Source organism: Notechis scutatus, chromosome 3 (assembly GCF_049901735.1).
Source record: "Notechis scutatus isolate UNSWTSFEM ecotype Mainland chromosome 3, rNotScu1.2, whole genome shotgun sequence".
In the NCBI taxonomy this organism is placed as follows: domain Eukaryota; kingdom Metazoa; phylum Chordata; class Lepidosauria; order Squamata; family Elapidae; genus Notechis; species Notechis scutatus.
The window spans coordinates 175904765-175931374 of NC_142011.1; the positions used below are offsets into that span (position 1 = coordinate 175904765).

Below are 26610 nucleotides of genomic sequence, written 5' to 3' on the forward strand. Positions count from 1 at the left end.
GAGAACTTTTTCCACTTCTAAGGATTGTCTTGCTTCAGAAGAAATGAATAAGTTCCCAGAAATGGGGGAAAAAATAAAGACTTATTGGAGCATTAAGCATGAATACAGTATATAAGGGAATGGCATCAAGGTAAAGTTTTTCATAATATGCTGACAAATGATGTCGCCTCCTGCTATCCAGGCAAACAAAATATAAGTAGAAGAGATTGGTTTGAATACTGCAGCAAAAAGATCAGTTATTGTATACATAGGATGCATCGGTGCAGAAAGGAAAAAAGTAAGTAGTGAATCCAGAAGGATATTAAATGCAAAAAGCACATGCTGACAGTTACACTGAAGCTACTGATAGATTTTATTGCTTTCCATGACTGCCCACTTTAAGCTTATGAATAAGAGGGTCAGGAGGTGCTAATATGTTTTCCCACAGGTTTAGAATAGCACTTAGACTTATATAGCAATAGTACTTAGAATTATATACCGCTTTATAGTGCTTTACAACCCTCTCTAAGCAGTTTACAGAGTCAGCATATTGCCCCCAACAATTTGGGTCCTCATTTTACTAACCTCGGAAGGATGGAAGGCTGAGTCAATCTTCAGCCGATTAAAATTGAGCTGCTGGTTGTCGGCAGAATTAACTTGCAATACTGCATGCTAACCATTGTGCCACCATGGTTCATTGCCCATTCTAAAACTTTGTTCATTTATTTTTTCTTATTTGAATTAGTCTATTTCTACTAAATAAATAAATAATAAGTTGTTTTGCTCATCAAGATGTCTTTGTTCAAACATCACAAAAAATACAATTTGTGTTATTTCTACAATGGTAATATGACACCATCATGGTTTGGTCAGATGTGTATGTTTGTAAGCAATCCTAACTATTTGCACTATTTGCATATACTAGGCTTATTCTTTTTCAGGGTAAATCATGTTCTGCAGTGCATAAAAATAATATATATAAATCAATGGCATGAGATTAAAAAAATTAAATATAGTTAAAACTAGTTTATAATGAAATAAAATAAAATATTGCTCCATATAGATTAAAACACTATGTAGAACGGCTCCAACTTTAACATCAGGAATGGTATATGGTTTACTTTAACATTGATTGCTACATCAGCCATAATGGGTTGAGTTGACATATAGCATAGCTTACAAACCACAGTGCCTTGATTCACATAAAATACCAATCTAAAATCAAATAAACCACATTCTATCTTAAATGTGATTTATGAATTTGGAAGGGTATTTTTCCTTGACATGATCAATAAAGTGATCATTACTAACAATGTATTTGGGGCTTATTTTTTTCAATATCTCTGCTCCATTGTGTAAAAGTTTGGGTTTTTGCTATTCAGACATCCTAATCTTGATATTAAGGAACAGAGGTTTTCTTGTAAGTAGTTTTCCTTTATAGAAAACTTTTTATGTTACTTTCTTATTTTAACAAATATACATATTTTATTTGCACTTGGAGAAGTTCATCCTATGTTTCTCTAAAATGTATATAATGCATCCTGGTTTATACATTCACATGAGAGCCAAATATTTAATATAATTTTGTTGCAAAAGGATATCAACAAAATTCTCCCTATTTATATCGCTGTATGGCTTTATTGCAGAGAACATTAGAAGCTGAACTCAGGCAGTGTCTATGGTAGTCAGATTATGCTCTAGTGTTTTCTCTTTGCCAGACAGAGCTTATTGTCACTATTTTCTGATCAACTCTTCATATAAAATGTAATAACTGTAACTAAATGGTACACTCAGAGGCTTCTTTTTCTTTTTGGTTTTTCATAAGTATTTTTAAAAAGTACTTATTTAAAAAATACACACCATCAGAACCTAGAATTGCATTTATTTCTGAAATATTGGGAAGAAACGTAGTTTCTATTGTGCAATGATATATGGGAACGATCTCGGAAGATCTGGCAAAGATAGATTGCCTAGGGAACAGTCAGATAAGAGGGAAGGTAGCCCTCAAATGCGTAGCGGTTAGAGCTAGAGGTTTAGGAGAGACCCACCCTAAGTTATCGGGCTGCAATAGTAATGGCAAGAGAATTGTGAAAAAAGGAACCGAACTGAACTTAAGCTAAGAATACGGAATAACAGAGTTGGGACCTTGGAGGTCTTCTAGTCCAACCCCCTGCTCAGGCAGGAAACTCTATACAATTTCATATAAATGGTTGTCCAATCTCTTCTTAAAAACTTCCAGTATTGGAGCATTGACAACCTCTGGAGGAAAGTTAGTCCGATTAATTGTTCTTATTGTCCGATTAATTGTTCTTATTGTCAGGAAATTTCTTCCTAGTTCTAGGTTGCTTCTCTCCTTGATTAGTTTCTATCCATTGCTTATTGTCCTGCCCTCAGGTACTTTGGAGACTAGCTTGGCTCCTCTTCTTTGTGACAGCTCCTGAGATATTGGAAGACTGCTATATAGACAGCATGCATTTTCAAATTTGTTAGGATCAAGAGCCTGGCTTGGCTGCAAATATCTATCCATACAAATCTCCTGGTTGCAACAGTTCGCATATAATTTTAAACCATAATTAAGAGTTACAATGTATAGTAAGTAGAAATGAGACTCTTCAAAGCACTGAATTCATGTGCTTACCTCTTTTTCTTCTTCCACATAATCAGGGGGAAAAGAAAAGTCAGAATTTGGTTTTTGGTTTTGCAAATGTTTAGTTAATTGCTATATGAAGACGAAATATTATAGTTCAAAATAAATTCTTCTCCATAACAATATATAAATTTTGACCTATATATAGTATTATATCCACTTGTGATGACATGCCAGAATTGGGGAACATAAAAGTCAAATCAGATTTGTAAGTCAAAGGGATTTTACTTGGGCTTCTCTCTCCTTGCAGAAGGAATACTAAAATATAAATTGATTTTCATCTAGCAATCCCAATGTTGACTTATGATAGAAAGGGCTGGGAGGTATAGTGTAACCACACCTGGAATTGTAGGCCCAAAGCTGATGTGGCTGGGAGAGCAGCCGAATGACTAATTTCAGTGGCTAATTGCAGATGCCATAGTCCAAGTAGTGTTGTTTTGATAGGATAAACTGGTATGTTTATTTATTTATTTATTTGATTTGCCAATTGTTTACAAGATAATAAGTATAAATGTATACATAGTTGTGAATACATGAAATGGGTACATATAAGAAAAATAAAAGAATAAGAGAAACAATAGGACAGGGACGGTAGGCACGTTGGTGCGCTTATGCACACCCCCTACAGACCTCTTAGGAAAGGGGTGAGGTCAATAGTAGACAGTCTAAGGTTAAAGTTTTTGGGGTTTGGGGAAGAAACTACAGAGTCGGGTAGAGTATTCCAGACATTGACCACTCTATTGCTGAAGTCGTATTTCCTGCAATCAAGTTTGGTGCGGTTTACTTTGAGTTTGTATCTATTGTGTGCTCTTGTGTTGTTATGGTTGAAGCTGAAGTATTCATTGACAGGTAGGACATTGCAATGTATGATTTTATATACCATGCTTAAGTCAGACCGAAGACGGCGTAATTCAAGGTTTTCAAGTTCTAGAATTTCAAGTCTGGTGGCATAAGGTATTCTACAACGAGTAGAGGAGTGGAGAACTCTTCTTGTGAAATATTTCTGGACTTTCTCAATTGTGCTAATATCAGATACGTAGTGTGGGTTCCAGACTGATGAACTGTATTCGAGTATTGGTCTAGCAAATGTTTTGTATGCTCTGGTTAGTAGTGTGATATTACCAGAGAAAAGCTACGTAGGATTAGGTTAACAACTCTTAATGCCTTTTTGGCTATGTAGTTGCAGTGGGCTCTAGCACTTAGATCATTAGAGGTGAGTATTCCAAGGTCCTTTACAGAGCTTGAGTCATCAACAAGATCTTGACTATTCAGCTTGTATTTTATTTTCTGATTTTTTTTGCCAATATGTAAGACAGAGCATTTATTTGTTGAGATTTGAAGTTGCCATTTGTTTGACCACTCTGATACATAGTCAAGATCTTTTTGTAGGGTAGCAGTATTGTCTGTGGTATTGAACAGCTTTACATCATCAGCGAAGAGAACGCAATTGCTCTTAATATGATCACAGAGGTCGTTTATGTAGAGTATGAAGAGAGTTGGTCCTAGAACACTGCCTTGGGGAACACCACTATTGACAGGTACTGGATTTGTCCAAGCAGAAAGTCAAGAGACCATGCAGGCACAGGAGAAGCATACATGAAAATGAATGGGATGGCTTCAGTAGGCAAAACAAATTTTGGCAAAGGCATAGCTTTGTCCAGGACCAGGCTATAATCTCTGTTGCTACCATTGCAATAAATTGAGCCCCTTCATATATGATATATGTTAGAAGGCTATCTTTATTTTTTTAAAATCATGATAAGCCAGACACTTGTCTATTTTAAATCTTTAAAGGAAATCATTATCGGTTCAATTATATTTTCAATTTACTAAAAAAAAAGACAAATTATTTAAAAGACATATTTATTGTTGGGGTTTTTTTCTTTGAAAAATGACTTCATTTGTGGGTTTCTGCCAAAGCCTTTGACTTCCTGCCCTGAAATTCTTTCCTGCACACCAGGATTAACAATCAGTAACTGAATATCTAATGTTTACAAAATGGGGTTAAATATATTGATTGTAAAGTGCTTTTAAATTTTGCAGCTCTGTAATAAAATTATGAAAATGGGAATAACAGCTCAACTTTGGATTTGACACTCCAGAGATTTGTTTGCCTTGTTACTCATAAAGTAAAGGATATTATGCAATATATTATTGTATCTTAACTTTATCAGTGCATGCTTATGGTCATTGATGCTCTGGTTACCTTCCATTTGAATTATTACAATGCACTTTACATAAGGCTGTCTTTGAAGCCCACTAGGAAACTTCAGCTGGTCCTGAAAGCAGCAGCTCATACAGTAAGGTTTGGCCATGTAACACTTTAGTTGCTGAGCAACCCTGCCCTATATGGAATGTTCGTGCCCTCTGAATTTTGGCAGACTTCCACCCTCTTAGCCGTCCAGAAAACTTTGAAGAACTGGATCTTCCTCCAAGTGCTGGGGTAAGATTGGAAAACACCATGTTAGAGGGCAGAGTTGGTGCCAGGACTTCGTTGTGTTTGTTGTTTTTAATGTTTTAATATTCTAATTTGTTCAGTTTTACAGTTTTAATATGTTTTATATATTATTTTAACTCTTGATTGGGAGCTGCTTGGAGCTGGTAGGCTATATAAATATTTTAAATAATAAATTATTCCTAACTTTTCTTAAAAGAGAGGGCTAGGTAATATCCTGTTTAGTGTTCTATGAGTAGAAATCAGCTTTTCATTTAAGATAATAACACTTAAAATAAAATCTCAAGACATTGGACTTGGCCAGACATTCCCCTTTATAGTACTAGGCATTAACTGGAATTGACAAAAACAACAGAGAAGGCAAGGGCACACCTAAGTAGGCCTTCTCTTAGGGCACACCAGTCCCAATACCCCAGATTTATCATACTATCAAAGGTTACAGTACAATATTCAGAAAGATGGACAATGCTGTGGTGCAGGCTAATCCTCATACAACTGACTGATGTACATTACATGACAGTTTAGAAGTCTTCATTGTCATCTTATAAGTTACATGGTTCACATGTTTACTTATCTATTTAATAAGTAGTCATTTATGAGGTACAATCCATGAGTGACATGCAGCGTATACTCAAATTTCAATTGTCTTCTGGCTTTGGCCTGCTTAGTGGCTTGGTCAATCCCACTGAGACTTTTGAATAGGCGTGTAGTGTTTTGATGGAACTCTAAAGGGAGCAAAGAGGTTTAAAAGTGTGATCCATTCAGAACAGAGCTTGAAATGGCATATTCGTTTGAATGAAGACTACTTAGCTAATTACAAAGGCCGCTTTATAAAAATGGATTGGCCTTAGAAGGCAACTGGTTCAATTGAAGAGGCGGGCGTGATACAGGTAAGGGAAACAGAACATTTTGAAAGCTGCTCTGCTTTAGCATTAAGGAAATAGTATGGGACCGCAGATTATACTGCAACAATAACAGCTGCATTGGAAGAAAGAGGAAAAAGAAATTGGAATAGTAGGACAAAAGAGAAAACGGATGGCACAGAGATAGATAAGCAAGAGAAACAAGAGAGAAAAGGGGGAAGTTGAGCTTAGTTCCACCCACTGCTTGGCTCCCAATAGATTTTTTTCCTATGCTCTATCAGTGATTCATTCTTTCAAAAAAAAAAAAAAAAGGACCCAATCCTGCCTTTGCATTCAGCTTTTGAGTTAAAGGACCATTTTATATTCTGTTTCATTTTCCTCTTTGTTGTTAAAATCTGTGCAGTGCAAGGAAATCAAATTCTATTTTTGAGGCTGTTTCCAGGCTTTGCATCTAACTACATAGATTTAAATAGAGCTGTATTGATGTTCACCAACTGATCCAACCAGACAGCTCAGTTGCTTAGCCTTTAAAAGAGTGTCAGTGGGAGACATCACTAAGGATAATATAAGCAAAGAGGGAGTCTTCTTTTCAAAATCTGGCTTTGTTTTCATACATGCAAGACTCTGGAATACTGTTACTTCTGGAAGATCTTTTTTAAAAAAAAAAAAATATCACATACTAAGATACCTAGATAATTGTTTATTTCTTGGCTCAAACCATTGTCATTTTCCAGTTCAAAGCATTACAAATGTTATGATAGATTCATTAATTCAACCAAGGATGCCAGTGGAGGGATGGTTAAAAAAAAACATGATGAAAGTCACACCCACGTGACTGAAATCCCGCCTCTTTCTTATGTGCGTTGAAGCCACAAAGTGCAATCCCAACCAACATCTTGATTGTTTTTATACACATTCAAAACCATAAAGCAGAGGTCTCCAAACTTGGCAACTTTAAGACTAATGGACTTCAACTCCCAGAATTCTCTAGCCAGCCTAGCTTAAAGTTGCCAAGTTTGGGGACCCTGCCATAAAGACACCTCAAATTAAGGTGTTTTTTTTTTTAATTTAATTACTTGGAATTGGATAATTCCAAGTAATTAAAAATTGGAAAATATTTATTACCTAGAATGTTTACTATGGAGTAGCTGTTTGGAACAACCAAACCAGATTCAGAGCTTTTATTCAGCTTGGCTCAGGACATATTGATGTATGCATCGTATACATCATTTTGTGCATTTCGTGTTTTTGTTGTAGTAGAGGCACATCTTCATGAATGAGTGTAATATAGGAAGCACTTCTTTTTAGTCTTAGATAATAATATATCTTAATATTACAGTATATTATATATGTTCAGTTGCACAGAGGATGTGCCAATGAGGAAAAAAATGCCAATAACAACAAGTAGTCCCCAACTTCCCAATGACTGCTCAAAGTTACAACAGCACTAAAAAAAACACTTACGACTAATGCAGCATCCTTATGGCCATATGATCAAAGATTCAGGTGCTTGGCAACAAGCATGTTTTTACAGTGGTTGTAGCATCCTGGGGACATGTAATTCATCATTTATGACCTTCCCAGTCAGCCTCTGACAAAAGTCAAATGGGGAAGCTTGAAGTCACTTAACAACTATGTAATTCATTTAGCAACCATGGCCAAAAGGATCCTAAAATTGAGTGTGACTCATATAACAACTGCCTTGCTTAGCAACAAAATTCTGGTCCCAATTATGGTTGTAAATCAAAGACTATCTGTATATCAGATTATATATCAATCTTCTAGTGGTTAAGGCACCAGGCTAAAACAGGAAACTGTGAGTTCCCTTGTTGCCTATCTTGGTGCAAAGCCATCTGCTTTTCTTGCATCTCCACGTGTGTCATGCAACCATTGAGTCCACTGTCAGCTCTTCTGCCACAGACTGACCCTTTGGACAAAGCTACTTGCCTGCTGCTTTGAAGTCAGGACCTTAAGGCAACTGGAAATAGGGAAGACAATGTGCTTGAACCTGGCTTTGGGAGAGGGGGTAAGAACCTGCAGAAGCTGAGGTAAGTGCTGCAGTGCTAGATTGTGACAATTCCAATTTCTCTGAGCAAGTCAAGATTTACAGCAGGGGTGTCAAACTCAAGGCCCGTGGGCCAAATCCAGCCCGTGGGGTGCTTAAATCTGGCCCACGGGGCTGGCCTGGAAATAGCAAAGGGCCAGCCCATGGTGCCTCTGACAGCCAAAACGGGGTGCCTGGGGCCACATGCGGCCCCCACACCCTGTTTTCAGCCTGGACGGACTCCTGCAGCACTCTGACAGCCAAAACAGGCAGATGCGGCCTCCCCATGCCCCATTTTGGCCAGCAGGATGCTGCAGGAGGTGTCTGTCCTGTCTCTCTCCCCACACCCACACCGTCAGACAGCCTGCAGAGGAGAAGCACAATGCTGATCTGGCTTTCGAAGAAATCCAGTTTGACACCCCTGATTTACAGTAACATCCTATTAGGAAATGTAATGTAGAGTATGCAGAAACCACACAGACCTGAAATAAAATAAATGCAGTAGCATAATGCAATAAAACGGGAGAAGAGAGAGAGAGAAGTCTTGCTGCACGATTAGCTGTTATCCCATTGCAAAACAATATATATACGCATTACCTGAACTACACCTACTCAGCCCATCTAATTATTCAGAGTCAAGGCGTGATTTATGCTGGTGTTGCTCTGTATTTGCACAAGATAGCTCTTTCCAGTTTGTCTGTAGTCTGCAAAAAGAAATGAATTTTTATTTTAACACACTAGAATTTTGGTTAAGTTTTGTTTTTACTGCCTTCCTGGGATGTGTGTACATGTGAGGAGTGAGAGCAAGGAAGAGGAAGGGAAGCATGACTTATCATTTTAAGCACAGTCACCTATGTATTTAATTGAAAACAATTATCAAGTTCCAGAATTTTTAAATAACATCTGAATGAAAGGTGTAAATACTAATTTTTTTTTACTATACTGATCCATGTTTGAAAAAAAAATGAAGTGGAATAAAAGCAGCTTGAAGAAAAAATTCAAGAAATAAAAAAGCAACATAAAGAAATAATTTTATTATTCTTTCTCCACACAATCAGAAACCCTCAACTCTCCTACTTGATGAAGACAGATCTCTGAGATACAATAAGGGCTTCAAAATTAATAGACTGCCTAGATATGTATGTGCTGGTCTAATATTATTTAGATGGAGATGAAAATGATTCCTATCAAAGTGAAGGTTTGTTCTCTGAGGTGGTGGGTTGGTTTCCAAATATTTCGTTCGTCTGTTTATAAGAATCATCCCTATTCAGCATTTATTGATTTACTTACTTTGTTTTTCATACCAACCTACAAAGTAAGAAAAACATCAACATAAATAAAATCAATAAAAATGGATAGTGAAAAACAATAAAGGCAACAATTTAAGTAAGATATCAGATTTGTAGAATGATAGTGCATCTATGTATTTTGGAATAAAAGCAAATACATAGTTTTTGAATGCAATATTTGTTTAAATAATAACAAGGTTGCAGAAAGGTTGTTACTTTATATTCTGTACTTCGGAATACACATTGTTGGTTGCTTCGGAAAACAGGGAATTTAAGACTAACAAAACCAGGTTGAACAATCTGAATAGAGATGGATGGCAGTAGAGAGTTCAAGTTTTTTTAAAGACTATTTATTTTTAAAAGTGGACATGGCCACCTATCTTAACCAGTTTGGAGCCAGTTTAGAACCAGTTTGGTCTAGTGATTAAGGCACCAGGCTAGCAAGCAGAAGACCATGAGTTCAAGTACCTTAGCCAGGAAAGCCAGCTGAGCGATTTTGGACCAGTTACTCTCTCTCAGTCCAATCCACATGACAGGGTTGTTGTTGAGGATATGTTTGCCACAAGTTATTTATAAAAATAAAAAGGGCAGGATACAATTAAATAAATGACATAAAATAAACCTAAGAACTCTAGGCAGCTAACAAAACTCATGCATAAAATCACTGTATAAAAGCCATAGAAAAGCCATCAAATCTCCATAGACATATAAAAGACCTAAGACAACAAATAATTTAAAATAACAGAGGCTCCATGTTATTATCCTAGAAGGCTTCACCGATTAAAGGATCATCAAACTAAAAGACAGATGGCTTCGCTCCACTCAAAACTTCAAAGACCTTGTCCATTTGCTTACGGGGTAACAGTTTCAAACTCTTTCCAGAAACCAAGAAAGACCATGCTTCAGTCAATTCCATAGGACCTTCATAGCTAGAGTTTAGTTCCAAGGAAATCTGAATGACATTGTGCATTGTCAGATTCACTCTTTGCTTCCTCTGGTAATGCTCGTCTAGAGCAGGGGTGTCAAATTCACATCATCACAGCAGCATCACGTGATTAATCCGGACTTTTTCCCCATTCACTAAACCGGATGTGGGCCTGGCCAGCACATGATGCATCCGGCCCATGGACCAGGAGTTTGACAGCCCTTCTCTAGAATCTAGACATCTCTTGTGCTGTTTCATCTTTGAATTCCTAAAAGAACAAAGAGGTCCTCTGGGATCCATGCACTCAGAGAATCCACCCAGACACAATCTTATCCAAAGCTGTCATCATTCCAAGGCCTCAGTCAAGCCAAAACTTTGTTGTAGAATTTCAGGTCTGTTCCATGTTCCCTCTGGTACTCTGTCTGGCACCTGGCATGGATAAATTGGTCTTTCCTTCCTGCAACTACTGAAAACTCCGAGTGCACCGAATAGTAATCATGACAAGGGTCTGGTAACAATATCTTCCACCTTCAGTTCATATCACCACTGTCAAGATCTAATATCCTTCTCCCTCTGTTCCTCCCCCCTCCACAAACTGTAAATTGGACCATTGATTAAATCCATATTTCCCATGGTGGCCGTGAACTTCTAGATTGACTTTGATTCAGCCTTCTCCCCCATCCCCCCACCATTTGTGCTGGCATGTCTTTTTCGGCCTCCCAGAGGCTTGAGGAAGGCTTCTGCAGGCTTTGCAGGCTGAAAACTAGGCCTGTTTTATCACTTCCTGTTTTTCTGGAAATACTGGAAGTGATGAAACAGGCCTAGTTTTTGGCCTGCAGAAGCCTTCCTCAAGCCTCTGGGAGGCCGAAAAAGGCCTCAAACCAGCCAAAATTCAGCTGTGAGATACAGTGCAGGTAAGGGGGCAGCGGGGTGGGTGGGGATTGCGCACGTATGCATAGGGGATGGGGGGCACGTTGCCTTCTGGGTGCTGGCACGCAATTGCGAGCATGCAAGCATGCACACAATTTTTTGCACAGGAGCCCAAAAAGGTTAGCCGCCACTGTCTTAGACCAATTTAGCAGACCTCCTTTTCTGTTCTTTAATCATTTTTCCTAAAAATTATCTTTTTCTTATCCCTTTCATGTCTAATTGGGCATTTTCAAAGGGAAGAAAATTCTAAATAGTTAACATCATTTTTATTTGGGATCAGGTTTGTTTTCACAAACTCTCATTCAACCTTTAAATTATTATACTTCAGAACAACAGATAAATAGTAAAGCTTTCTTTGGGAAGTATTCTTCTCCAGGTTGTATAATGTGTATAGTTTTATCACAGTGCTTCAGAAATGTTCTGTTAAAGATTGTAATAAATTGTTTCCTCCCCGCCACCCTTAAAGGGGCACTCCATATAAAGTAGTAGATCCTGCAGGGTTACTGCTATCAAAAATGAAACCGGGGGGACTTTATTTGAATGCATGAGAAACATAATTAATCAGTAGATACTAGAACTTTAACAGATAACAAATAATCAGAGTTGGAAGGGACCTTATAGGTCATCTAGTCCAACCCCCCACCCAAGCGGGAGACCCTACACCATTTCTGACAAATGGCAGTCCAATCTCTTCTTGAAGGTCTCAAGTGATGGCGTTCCCACAACTTCCGAGGGCAAGTTGTTCCATTGGTTGATTGTTCTCACTGTCAGAAAGTTTATCCTTATTTCCAGGTTAAATCTCTCCTTGTTCAGCTTCCATCCATTATTCCTTGTCTGGCCTACAGGCACTTTAGAATAATTTAAAGAAATACTTTAATACTTTAAATACTTTAAATAAAGTCACTCTCAGAATATGCCTTAAAACAAAATGTAGGGAATGATTCAGCTGCTGGTTTGAAAAAATCCTGTTGCTTCCATCATTTGACAGACTTTTCATGTTCACGTAGTGGTGAGCAGGACTTTTTTTCTGTCTTGCACTAGTGTTGCAAAGCAATTATCAAACAGTTGATTCATCCCTTATCATGTTTCCCTAATAACACTTCTGGGCTAAAGAAAAGTAGAACTCAGGGATGAAATGAAAATGATGGTGTCTCATTCATTACTTGATACTTTATAAGACCTATCCCAGAAAGAAAGAATGCTTAGAGACCAGCTTATTTTAATTGGTCTATAGACTTCACCCTACCATAAAAAATTTATTAAGCATTTTCATTTCATCGACATTTCTATTGATTGTTTTATGTGATGGATTTATTTTCACAGTTCGGGACTGCATGTTTCTTTTTAAATTAAAAGCTTACTGAATTGTAAAAGCCAATGTACTGAAAGATTTTTCTTTCCATTGTTGACTTACCTATGAACAAATTCCATTGAAGTCACTGAAGCTTAAATTCTATTCAGATATAAATAACTGCTGAATACAATGCAGTTGTAAAGTGTAATTGTAATGACGTAGATGTCATTGAGCTCAGGTTTTTTGTAACATGCTGACTGTGGTATTCTTAAAGTCTACATATCTTAAAGTTGATAAATTTGAAAAAAAAATATTGAAAGCTGATGCCATAATACATAATGAGGGACATCTGAGACCTTTATGTGATGTATATCAAAAGTAAGAGAAGCTGGCTAGAGAAAAGTAGCAATAGGAAGTTGACTATTGTGTACGGCTAGGGAACCTGGCACACTCAAAGTTGTAGTTCAGGAACTGATTACATCTTCCAGAATCCCTCACCATTGGACACACAAATTGCAACTTGTCAGTGTTAGCAACATTTAGGAAGGCATGATGCAAGCCAGTAAAATTTGTGAATTGAAAGATTTACCATTCTGTCCTTCATTTATTAGAATGTTTAAACCTGGGTCTATGGTTAAGGGCTTTATCATTACAGAGTGTCATTTCAGGTCCACTGCAGGTTATTTCCATGCTCAGCAGTTAAAGATATTGAGTTGTCACCTGGAAAGCTGAGAGCCCAGGTTCAAAACCCAAGCACCTTTGCCCCAGCTCCTGCCCACCTAGCAATTTAAAAACATGCAAATGCAAGTAGATTAATAGGTACCACTTTGGTGGGAAGGTAACAGTATTCTGTGTGTCTTTGGCATATAGTCATGCTGGCCACAGGACCACAGAAAATGTGTTCGGACAATGTTGGCTCCCTCAGCCAAGAAATGGAGATGAACACCACGCCCAAGAGTCAGACACAACTGGAAGAGAAACCTATATCTTTACCTTTGCAAATAAGCAAAAACATTTAACTTTATTTCAGGTGTATGTTTGCCACAAGTTACTCAAAGAAGACAGGAAGAATACATCAGACTAGATTAGCTGAGCATCCTGCAGCATCTATCACTTGACAAGTGCATAGTTTAGTCTAAAAAGAGATTTTGTGTGTGTGCCTATAATGATAAGAAGTAGAAAAATGCAAATGAAATTCAACAACTCAAAATCAGGTGAGTCTTTAGTGACAGTTAGTCACAGTTTCTTATTTTATGTTTATAAGGATAGAAGAATCAAAGTCATATGTAAAGAGCCTATTATAATAACGATGCAGGGATGTCAGCCAACAACTTCTGTCAGGTTCTTAAGACAGAAAATAGGGCAGGGAGGGAGGGGAGGGAGGGAGAAGGAAAGAGGGAGGGAGGGAGGGAGGGAGGAAGGAAGGAAGGAAGAAAGAAAGGAAGGAAGGAAGGAAGGAATTTTACTGGGAATCAGGATAGCAACAGAAATACAAGCTTGTTTTCTTTTATTAAGTTTTATTAAGTATTTACATTGCAGTAGTAAAAATGAATACATACCAAAATTAAAAAAGAAGAAAAGACTAGTGAGAAAAACAGTGTAAGAAAGAAAGAAAAAACAGAAGAAAGAATATGATAAAAGAAAAATGTTACTTCCCACCTTCATTATAAGTATACAAATTAATACCTCTATCTCCCCTATAAAGTTGCAGATATATCTTCATCCTTATCCCATCCCTTATCTATAAGCAAATTTATAAAACATCTAATTTTTAATCCTAGTATCAGTAAAAAGTCTGTAATTTTTGTCAGAACTTAGTTGCTCTTTTTTTTGCACTTTTTCCAAAGTTTCAACATCTTTTTTGTAATGTGGTGACCAAAAGTTAATGCAGGATTCAGGTGTGGTCTTACTTAGGATTTATAAAGTGGTACTACTTCACATGGTTTTGATTTCATGCCTCTGTTTATACAACCATGGATTATATTAGCTGTTTTGGCTGCCACCGCACACTGCTGGCTTATGCTTAAGTGATCTTCCACTAGGACTCCAAGGTCCCTCTTACAGTGGCCCGGTTTCATCTAATCTGTACTTGTATCTTTGTTTTTTCCTGCCTAGGTGTAAAACCTTGCTTTTCTCCAAATTAAATGTAATGTTATTGGATATGGACCACTGTTCAAGTCTGTTAAGATCTTTTTGGATCCCGAGCTTGTCTTCTGGGGTGTTGACTATTTCTGCCAGTTCAATCTCATCTGCAATTAGTCATGGAATATTTAGATTTACAGGGGATGGGAGACAGTAAGAGATGTTTCTGAAACAAAGTATTTTGAAATTATTAGAAATGTGGGACTCTGGCACAGAATTCAACAAAGAATCCTTTGAGCAAAGGCAAGGATATAAGTATTGATAGAAAGGCTGGTGTTAAAACAAAAGAGAGGGCACTAAAACAACATCATTAGTATGTACATCTATACAATTTCTAAGTGCTTGGTGTTCAGATTTCATGTTTCGTTCATGGTAGCAGCTAGGAAACTTGCAATTTGCTTTTTTTAAGGAAAACATTTTTTCCTGGGGAGAAGAGAGAAAGAGATGCATTATTATAATTGCTATTTTTCCAAGGCCAGCTGCTGTCATGAATACCAGAATGGTATAGTAGAGACATCTTCTGGTTAAAATGGGAAAAGCTTCAAAGTAATTCATGAGAATTCTACTAAGAGAGTGACATCATTTTTGTATGGTAACAAATAATACTGGAAGAAGATTACATTATTTTCAAAAAGTGCACCATGAAAATGGCATAACTGGTTCTAACGTATTGGTTTTCTATGTGCAATGGAGTCGTTTTCATATATTTTTGTATTCCAGACTTAAACGACATGGCACATTTGCTAACGAGCTTCATTGCATGCAACAAGATTTTTCCCACAGTTGTTCTAAAGCATTTTTCTATGGCTCATAACCAATAGTTTTAGAAACTAATTATTCATGGTTTACCACTGCAAATATACAGATATTCAAGCTATTCAATCCTACCTTTGAATGGATCATATTGTCTTCATTCTTCTGTATATGTGCATAGAATGTAGGCTTTTTACAGTGAAATGAGGCTTTGAAATCAGCCTTAGTATTGCCAGGCAACTAAGGAATCAGCCAAGGGTAAATCTGAAAAGTAATGATAGTTTAAAGCCATCATATATTCAATATGTCATTGAATAAGAAAGCCTGATGACAGATAATGATAGCTATTGTAATAGGAGAAGTTCCACTTTTGTGTCCATGTTATATTATTATGCTTTTGTCAAACTTACAATAGTTAGAAATGTTTTAAAAAAAATTACTTTGGTTTATGATGTCTTGAACTACACTGGAAATGTAAAACTAGAAGCATGCAAATTCTCTGATTCAAGTGGTAAAAATAAGGCCCAATTAATAATACTTGAACGCCAGTGTTTTTAGTGGTAAGGATGCAGTAAATTTTTAACATATTTTTAAATATACATGTTGGTGCAGATGTTTGATCATACAATAATTATTCTACATACTATGGATATTTTGCATCATACTCAATAAGGTATTTAGAATAATTATTCCTAAGTTTCCATAAAATTGTGTGTATGTGTGTGTGTGTTTCATTCTATTAATGTACAATGTCTTCTCAGATCTGCAAAAGCTTCAGTACTTACTGAACTGTGATAAAGGTTAGGTGATCTTAAAGTTTTTATCTGGTAATTAATCTGTTTTAAAGGGCTCTATAAGATTTATGTATTTATACATTCATTTATTAGAAGTATATTTCCATTTGTAGTGGAGATCAAAGCAGGATACATAGTTTGTCTTCCCCTTCATTGGGGTGAGAGACACTGGCAGCTCCATAGAAGATACAACGTTAATGTAGATGGGATAGGCTCACCGGAAATAAATGAATAAATAAATAAATAATAGTCTAATTTAACATCATTTTATCAAAAGTTAAAGTAGAAAAATGCAAAAGATCCCAACCTGTTAATATTCCATTTTTATGTTATTAAGTAACACATAATATTGCAATCTATATATATTGCATTCATCTGAGCTTCTTTTCGTATTTTACCCGGAGACAGCTCATTCATAAATCTCTTTTTACTTTTAAACAAGATTACTGATGTAGTTTTTAATGAAGTTATTAAAAACATAACTTCATAAAATCATATACAGCAATTGCTAAACTGTAAGTACCATTAAGTACTAAGATTAAGTCCATGGAAATATTCAGCACTACAATTGTGGACAGCTCAATCAAACATCTCTGTTTTTCTTTTTAGCATTAATAATGAACTTTGCATCTTACAGATTTGTCATTACTTTTCATGTTAAGTTAAACGTTTTAAAATTAGAAGTGCAGCCAACAACATTTAAATGGCAATTCCTAAAAAACTCAGTCTGCCTCTAAAATAATAATTATCATGTTAATTTTGGTTTGTGGCAATATTTTCTATTTAAAAAAGTTGTATCTTTTAATATTCCTATTAAGATTATATTAGAATGATGCAGAAGTCATAGTAGATTATAAACAGCCTTCATTAAAGTGATTTCTTTGACATCTTATACTTCCACCTCTGGCCAATGTAGCCATGTACACAAAACAAATTTCCAGGCTTCCCTGCAAACTGACTCTCAACTTGCTTTTGAAAGATGAAGCTTAGTCAGTATGTTTGTAATTAAAGATATGTCCAGTATGCATTTAACAGAACAAATTCAATTTGCTTCTTTTGTTACATCAAACATTTACTGGGCACTTAATTTAGGATAACAATTAGGAAAAAAATCTCATCTGTCTATGAATTGGGAGTTGTGGTCTAATGTGCTATTCTTAGAAAGCAGCTGATTGAAAAAAATGCTGAACTGTATAATCTAATTAAGCGTCTGGAATAATTTGAGTTGTATTAATATATCTTATTCCCAAATATTCCCTTTGAAATTATTTAGGATAGCCTTGTCATATAAATTAGGTTTTCAGTGGAACTATTACTATGGATCAGCACTTCAGATGAATTAGTTAGGGGTACTGGCAATTGACCAGCATACCTTACTGCAGTGAGTCAAGAACAACAGCCTGTAATTCTGTTATTGTGCTATTTCTTTGGTTGAAATGTAAGCATTATTTGTTATTTGTTAACCACAGTTTTCTTATTTATCTTTCTTTTTAACAGATTTTGGCCATTGTATCCATATTGTTCATTGTACTATCCACCATTGCTTTGTCACTCAACACTCTACCTGAGCTTCAAGTAATTGATGAATTTGGACAACCAAATGACAATCCTCAGCTTGCACATGTTGAAGCAGTGTGTATAGCATGGTTCACTATGGAGTACCTTTTGCGTTTTCTGTCCTCTCCAAGCAAATGGAAGTTCTTCAAAGGTCCATTAAACGTGATTGATTTGCTAGCCATTTTGCCCTATTACGTCACTATTTTCCTCACAGAGTCCAACAGAAGTGTGCTGCAGTTTCAAAATGTCCGCCGTGTAGTTCAGATATTCCGTATCATGAGGATACTGCGGATCCTTAAACTTGCTAGACATTCAACTGGACTTCAATCTTTAGGATTTACCTTACGAAGGAGTTATAATGAATTGGGTTTATTGATACTATTTTTAGCTATGGGAATTATGATATTTTCCAGTCTCGTGTTTTTTGCTGAAAAAGATGAAGATGCTACAAAGTTTACAAGTATTCCTGCATCATTCTGGTGGGCTACCATCACTATGACCACAGTAGGTTATGGTGACATTTATCCCAAAACTTTACTAGGTAAAATAGTTGGTGGATTGTGTTGCATTGCTGGAGTGCTGGTAATAGCCCTCCCCATTCCCATCATAGTAAACAACTTCTCAGAGTTCTACAAGGAACAAAAGCGGCAGGAGAAAGCTATTAAAAGAAGGGAGGCGCTTGAACGAGCAAAGAGAAATGGAAGCATTATCTCAATGAATTTAAAAGATGTCTTTGCTCGCAGTATGGAACTGATTGATGTAGCTGTTGATACTGATAAAACTGAGGAAGCAGCCAATTCAAAGGAAACTCCCGATGACAACCACTTGTCTCCAAGCCATTGGAAATGGGCCAGAAGGACCATGTCTGAGACAAGTTCTAATAAATCCTCGGAGAACAAATACCAGGAAGTGAGCCAGCAAGATTCACATGAACAGCTAAACAACACAGCAGCAACCTCCAGTCCTCAACACTTGAGTGCTCAGAAACTTGAAATATTATATAATGAAATTACAAAAACTCAGTCTCAGCCTAATCTGAATTCCACCTACCAATGCCCTTCAGTGAAACCTCCCCTCTATGAGGAGGAGATAGAAATGGAAGAAGTTACTGGACAAGGAGATGCATCTATAACAGGACCCAAAGAAGTCATTCCTGATATGAGAAGCACTTCTAGCATTGACAGCTTTGCCAGCTGCGCCACTGATTTCACAGAGACGGAACGGTCACCTCTTCCTCCATATTCCAGTTCTCATTTGCAACTAAGATTTCCCATTGAGTTTTCCCACTTAGAAGACCAAACAGCAAAAGATTCCCAGCTTTTACCATTTATGAAAGATAAAATATTTGCTCCCAGGGATACCTGCTTTGATTACTCCTCAGTGAATACAATGATGAGCTCTGAGAGCTGTCCTCATCCTCTCCTTCATGGTCACTTTCACTTTGACAATGCCATGGAGAGTCCCAAAAGTTCTTTCAGGGGAAGCAACCCTCTAAAATCAAGGTCCCTTAAAGTTAATTTTAAGGAAAACAGAGGTGGTGCTCCACAAACCCCACCAAGCACCACAAGGCCATTGCCAGTGTTGGCAACAGGAGGCTTCCTACAATATACCCCTCAGCATATCAGTACTATCCTCTTAGAAGAGAATTCACCACAGGGAGAAAGACCCCTGCTGGGTGCAGATTCTTCTGGAGCTTCTAAGCAAGCATGCCCTTTGTTCCCCAAGCAGAAACGTTTTTCTTTCCCTCCCAAAGAGAGAAGTTTCACTGAAATAGACACTGGTGAAGAAGAAGACTTCTTGGAAATCCCTGGTATAAGGCACAACAGGCAGTTGGATATCAAAGCAAACTGCTTTGGGGATAAACTTAAGGATGGGAACTATGTAACAGAAGATTCTGAAGTCAGTTCTTCTTCACCCAAACATTTAGGTCATAATTGCACTCAAGACATTTACCATGTTGGAAGGGAAATAACAGGGGACAATAATCAAGAAGGTCACAAAATGGAAAACCATTTGTTTTCCCCAGAAATCCATACAAATCCTAGTGATCCTGGTTACTGTCCCACCAGAGAAACCAGCATGTGACTAATTAGGACAGCAATAATGACAAAACTTATTTCTTAAAACTGGAATTAGCAATGCCTATGAAGGGAAGGGAAGGGATGCCTTGAAAGTAAATAAAATATTTTTGCATGGCATGAAGAGTTGCTTAGTTTAAGTACAATTTAATTTAAAAGCAAACTTTTTTTCTAACAAAAGATAAATCAGGAAAAATGCAACAAGAACTGAGTAAAATAAAATGCTCTTTTCAGAGATGATCTTCTGCAATGCTTAACACTGTTAATACTTTCATTTATGGTTGTAAATAATTTAAATTAACTTTTATTTTTTCCTTTTGAATTTCAGAATTTGCACATGAAAGAATGAAATGTTGATTCATATGTTAATAATAGTGTGAAATAAGGTGCTTTGAGTCTGCAAAATGCACATTTTGTAAATAATTTGGATTTGCTGGAACATGTCCAGTTATCAAGGATTTGTAAAAGAAAGTTTCTTGGGGCAGTTACTTCTTTCAAGTCCACTGCCTGGAGGATTTGTATAGACTTATGTTGCAGAATTGCAGCTTATTCTTAGAGCATCTTACTTATCTTGTTTTCTCTTTAAATCCACATCCAATGTATGATATTTGTTTAAGCAAATTGCAGTGTTTTTAAATTTCTTTATGAAGTGAACCATAGCTTCAGTTATTTTTATTTGCATAGATGTTGTGGATGCACTTGCAGCTTCTTGGAAAAAAATTCTTAAGACTGGGCAAGATTTAATGACCAGGAATTGAATTTTTGTTATACCTGCCAAATTGAAAGCAAACAAAAAAAAATTACAAGAAATACAATTATTTTTATGGTAATAAAATGTGCCAAATGACATGAAAATTGATTATTTTATCCTAAGACTTTAACAATGTTGTAATGTTGCACTATTGTTAAAATCTTACTATCTGTAGATTTCTTGTTATTGTATATCTGCTGTTTTCTTTAACAGTAGTGTGTCATTTGCACGTCATTTTTCACCCCAGTTTAGTTACTATTTGGTTTCAGAATGCTGTACCAATATCATTTCATGAATCAAAGAATCGTCACATATGAGAAGTCAGAAAATGTATATTTCAGAGGAGATTATTAAGGTTCACACATAATTATCACCATTTCCATGTAATTATAGCAATTAACACGCAGAAAATGGAATATTTTGAAACCTCCATTGTTCATCTTCATGATCTCTCTCCCATCCAAGCACTCTAGTCAATCTTTTTTTTTCAGATTTCTATAACTAATTCTGCTTAATAAAGATCTAATTATTTTAAAATCACAAAATTCAGTAGGTTTAAACAGCATTTTAACTGCATTACTTTTTTTTTTTTAAAAAAAAAACTTTACATATTTCTCAGTTACACTTATTCTGTAGGGCCAGGGAGCAAAATTGGAATTTTAGGAACTTGTAGGAATTCAGAGGGGGAAATAGAAGAACTATCAGCTAGTAAAACTCACTTAGGTCTGTCATTTTCTCTAAGTCCAGCTTACAACTATGCAGTGTTCTCTTGTGGGATGAAGTAAAGACAGATCCCTGTGTAACTCTAGGAGAAACAAAAGGATATAAATCGAACAAATAACATAATAAACCACATTATGCAAATGAGAAGATATCTTCTGTGGCTCAATAGATCTCTTTAGAATTATATATCAATTTTTCCTAATGACAATAGGCAAGTGACACATTTTCAAATAAAATATAGGATTGCAGCCCTCCACCCATGTTACTTTCTGAGAATGACCAATCCAAAGCTTTTTTTATGTTTAAACAATGCATGATACGAAAGGCCCATACATGGCTTTGAAAAGTGCCAACCCGTGTTCTTCTTTCCAGTTAAAAGAATATTTTTAAAGCACATGAAGCACTGAGGAAAAACATCTATTGCTGATTTTTTGTATAGATAAACAAAACTCCAAATATTCCCTAAACTTTTTTAAAACACAATTTTTATTTTGTTATTTGCACCAAAAACGCTTTTAGTGGAGAAAATACAGCTCATGAATTTTACTTCTCCTAAATACAGTTCCACAACTGTAAACTTATATTTCACACTGTGGACCAAATATTAAGCACAGGATATTATCTGTTTCAAAAAAAATGTTGTTTTGAGTTCCTCTTAAGATTTCCTTTTTCTATTAAATTATATATCTTCAGATTCATATTTCATTAATTTAAATACTGGGGCTAAATGTCGTTTCTAAAGCAGCCCGTGTCTGGTCATTAAGTCTCAAAGTATTTATTAGTTCTTCATGAAAATCAAATTAGTTTTATTTTTGCATAAGATTTGACTTAATTGCATGGCAATCCACATGATCTAATTCATTTTTTTTTCATAAAGCTCCTTTATTTGTTTTTTTTCTTTCACAGTTAGATATTCCCATTAATGGAGAGCAAATGCTAGCTAATACTTTTTAGAGATGTTGTTTTATTATTCCAGTTTATTTGTTTGTTTATGTCCCGCATACAGTTTCTGCCTTTATTTAGACAGTTGTGTAACAGTCAAAAATAAAGGCTAAATGAAATATTAGCCTTAGATTAAAGCAGCTTGCTCAGTAATTTCAATGAAATCATGATTTCCTTCATAATGTCTACTCAAAGAAAACTCTTAGGAACTACCATAACTTCTGAGATCTAAAAATCTAAAGTCCAAAAATGAAAAGTTGTGTTTCTCCAATTGAATGATAAATATCTTTATCTTTATAGTCCTGATATTGTATCACATAACATGGACATTTTAAGTTGCTATCTTATAGATCAAAAAAAGAAGCTCATGTATTTCTTTAGATGCATTGAAATATTGTAATCTGTTTCCCATACCAAGTCGGTTCAACTATTGTTTCAAAACCATCTGCTACTGAAAATATAGTTTTTAAAATCTTATTTCAAATATGTTTGCAAAGTAATTCAATTGCTGTTACTGAAAGCTGATAATCTGCTTAGGAAAAAATTGAAAATTTATGAATTGCTCTTATAATAGTGGTAAAATAAAAGATGCTTCTTTCATTCTGTAGAGATGCTACTAAATGCCATGTGCTCTCATTCTAAAGCAAGTGTTAGAACTAGCACCTAATTAAAACAGTGACTGATTTTAAGGCAGAAATACAGGATCTATGACTTTCCTATCTGCTGAATTTAAATTCTCAGTTCTTTATTTTTGGCCAGAATGGCTAGAATTGCTGAAATTGTCCAGTTTCCCCACCACCACCACCCCAAAAAAAGTAATTTGGCCTGATGATACAGAATGGCCACTAAGAAAATATAGATTGTTGACTTAATTGTTTTATTTTCACAATCACAAGCTTATGAAATACATTAATGATGAGCCCAAAGTTATTAAATGGATAGAATCCTGTGGAGGGGCTTGAATCCAAATTTGTCCCACTCTATACGAGCTAGCTAGCTAGCTAACCAACCAAGTAACCAACTAACTAGCAAACCCTAACATTTTTCATTCCCTATTGTCTAAAATAGAAAATTCTCAACATATTCACCCAGAAAACTTTTGATCGATTTGGATATTTGTGTTCCATAATCAATCAGTCAATGAATCAATCACATGTGTAGCAAATATCTTAATTCACCAAGGTTCATTTTTCATTTTTATTTCAAAAGCAAGCCACATTAAGCTGGGGGGAAAAAAGAATAGAATGTTTTCTTCCTTTTAAAGTATAGGATATTTATCATAGGAAGTGATTGTAGTAGTATTCAGCTCTGATGGATGGATATCTGTTTTTCTCGTTTAATTATGCTGTAATTCTGTAAAATATTTGATCTTGAGGAAATTGCTGAGCCAAAGCCAGTATGAAAAAAAGCAGAAAGAAAAATAGAATTCTTGTGAGTATGCGTAACATGTTTAATTTTTTAAATATATTTGCTTGTTACTTATTGTAGTAAAGAGCAATATTATTATTTTTTCATTCCAATCCTCTTACATATCATACATATTATAATTGAAACCGCCCTTTTAAAAATATTAATTAATTACAGTGGTATATGCTTGGCCATTCAGGTTCATTCTTCTAGCCAAGTTCAGCTGAAGTCAATGGTCAAAAGAAAGAACAAATAAAAGTATCATATGTATTATGTTTATGTGAATAAATAGATATGTCCACTTCATAGCAAATTTTCAAGGAAGGGAAACAAAAATTAAGTATAATAAAAATGTTTACAATCTGGTCTTAAGCATTTCCCTTCTACTCTAAAAAAAGGTAAAAGCAGTTTCCCCATTCTTCACATTCCACCGTTATATTGACAGGCTTCTCAAACTGTCAGTCTAGCTCATTTCTCAGTAACAACCATAGTTGTGCAAAGTAGAAATCAGTGACCCTTCAGATGTTGCTGATACAATCGCCAGCAACTCTCACGAGGCCAGGTTGGCTTGGGTTGTTGAGAGCTGCAGTACTGGATTGGTCAAGTTCCCCAGCTTATTTCTTGCTACTACATAGTAGAAGATAGAAAAACAACGGTGGATTATGCAGTTCCTCCCCAACCTGGTGTCCTTTATAATCCAGTTTATTGCTCATCCACATAGAAAGGAAACCCTGACATTGGATTTACAGTAATATTCTACAAAATGTACTCCCAGACATAAATGCTGCTCAAAAAACCACTGCTCTTATCCTCAAAACTGATTAGGAAGGGTCTGGTGCAGCTAGGTGAAAAACTGCCATAACTGCATGGAAAATATCTTTTGCTCACACCTATGGCAGGAAAAAAGCTTATGGTAGTTTTTTTAATTATTATTATTCATCCAGTCCAGAGCACTAAAAAAAATTGCATCCCAAGTCCCTGGATGTGGAAGAGAGATTGAGACTTACACTTCTTTATATTCTCAGCAAAATATGCAAATCTCACCCACAGACATGATATACAAGTCAGTAATGATTATGCTAGTGATTAAATACTTACGGATAAGTTTCCTGAAAAAAATATTGCTTATTACATTGAAATAACTGTACACAAATATTAAATGATGAAATACGGTCTCATGTTTATAGGTAATATGTTATAACTGATGTTTGTTTCGTATACAAGTATCAGGGATTCCATTTATTTGAATTTAACATTGTTTTCTTCTGAATGCTGTGAATGCTGAAAGGGGAAAAAGCACAACAGTATTTGATGATGATGATGATGATGATCACTTCTTTTGCCACAATATGTCTTTACTATTCAATTTCAAGGAAGGGCAGCATTTTATTGTCAATTGCTAAATTACTGCAACAAGTTATCCTCATTTTTCATTTTTTTTTTAAACTAAGAAATGTATTTTCAGTGAGAGATAAAGACATGCAGATCTTGTCAAATGCCCTGCTACTGCCTTTATAAATGCCCCATATTTTAAAATGGAAAATTTTGCTAGTTTTGTTGAGCATATTATTCATCTTTTAAGGACGGCTGCTGGGCTGAAAATAATACTCATATAAAACACTGCAAGACTACTTGCTTGCATTATTTATTAGGAATGACTTAGTTTCATCATTTTGTATCGAAATACCAGCTTACCCCTTACCTTCTTCTGTCGTAAACCATTAATAGAATTTCACATATAATAGTATTCATTATCAATGTGTTTGTATGAATGTTTCCACCTCAGCTGCATTTTAACATCATGAAAAGGAAACGTGTTGTTTCAAAATTTTCCTTTCCTTTACTATCCTTTTTTCCCTTTCTTTCTTTCTTTCTTTCTTTCTTTTGTTTTTTGAATTCTGTTACATTTGCTGATCAAGTAAATATTTGTGCACAAATCAGCATATAAATATGCATGTTGTAGCTGTATTGTACAATTGTTCAGCATCAAGATACTTGTTTATTTTCTGTCAAATGTCTGTAAAATAAATTGCATTGTTCTCCATTTCCGTCTGCCAGAGCAAGCAGAACAGTAAAATAAATGTGTAAATGAGTCATTTGTGTCTCATTTCAGTTCTCTGCATGAAGCCCCTTTGCCTTCAACATTACATACATATCAAAGTCCCAATCCATAGCAATTTTTAGTTTCATCTCAAGGAGTGAGGGAAGCTGTAGAAAGAAATATTCAGAATGCTGAGAAATAAGAGTCCTACCATTTTCATCACTTGCCTTTTCTTTCAATGGTTACGTTTTAGACTAAGTATGTTTGGCAGCAATTGCCATGAGACTTTTCTGGAATCAAGCCCTGAGTCAGGCGGCTAAGCCTAATGATTTGAAACAAGGCTTATTTCACCATTCCATTTTACAATAGCCTTTCTTTTTTAATAATTGCGGTCTCACATTCTTGACCCGTGTTTGCTCTAAAGCAGCACCAGTGGGATTGCAGAATATTGCTGATTCTACCTCATGAATTTAGCTTTGAAGAAAGGCTGACAGGGCATCTTTCTCAGAAATGGCACTTTGTTTTGAACTGGTTGCCATGTATCAGGCTGCTGCCTTAGGACTGGGGTCTCAAGTACCCAGTGTGGCATCCCACATACCTATGGCCAACTCTCACCAGGCTCCCCATCTGATTTTAAAATAAACTGACTATTTTCCAGCATCTTCATCATTCAAAAATGCCTCTATTAATTCCATGAGCATATTTTGAATTTAATGTTTTAAAAGATCCCTGGCCATAGCCTGATATTTGTAAGTATGATCAGTAGCCTACAAAAATAACAAAACAACATTAGAATATAGGAGGGAAAGCTATAACATTACCAGTTAATAATGCGATAAAGTCATGTTTTGTAACCATGTTGTTTCCTATGGCAGTCATTTCTTCAATGACAGGGCTCGGGGACTCCTGTCCTAGGGCTTCCTCAGTATCATTGGAACTTGTGTAACTATCTCTTCAGTCCTCTGGTACAACAAAGTCCTTACAAAAGCATAATTA

General features: G+C 35.9%; 1 protein-coding gene across 9 annotated transcripts in view; it reads left to right on the forward strand.

Annotated features, from left to right (window-relative positions):
• The window catches only part of KCNB2 (potassium voltage-gated channel subfamily B member 2), a 205327-nt gene extending 179660 nt beyond the window's left edge, over nucleotides 1-25667 (forward strand). For all 9 annotated transcript variants that reach the window (XM_087961867.1, XM_087961868.1, XM_087961864.1 and 6 more), the window contains one exon: nucleotides 17613-25667. In XM_087961867.1, the coding sequence (XP_087817993.1) occupies nucleotides 17613-19757 (2145 nt within the window). In that variant the 3' untranslated portion in view covers nucleotides 19758-25667. The remainder of the gene's footprint in view (nucleotides 1-17612) is intronic.
• Nucleotides 25668-26610: the final 943 nt, after the last annotated feature.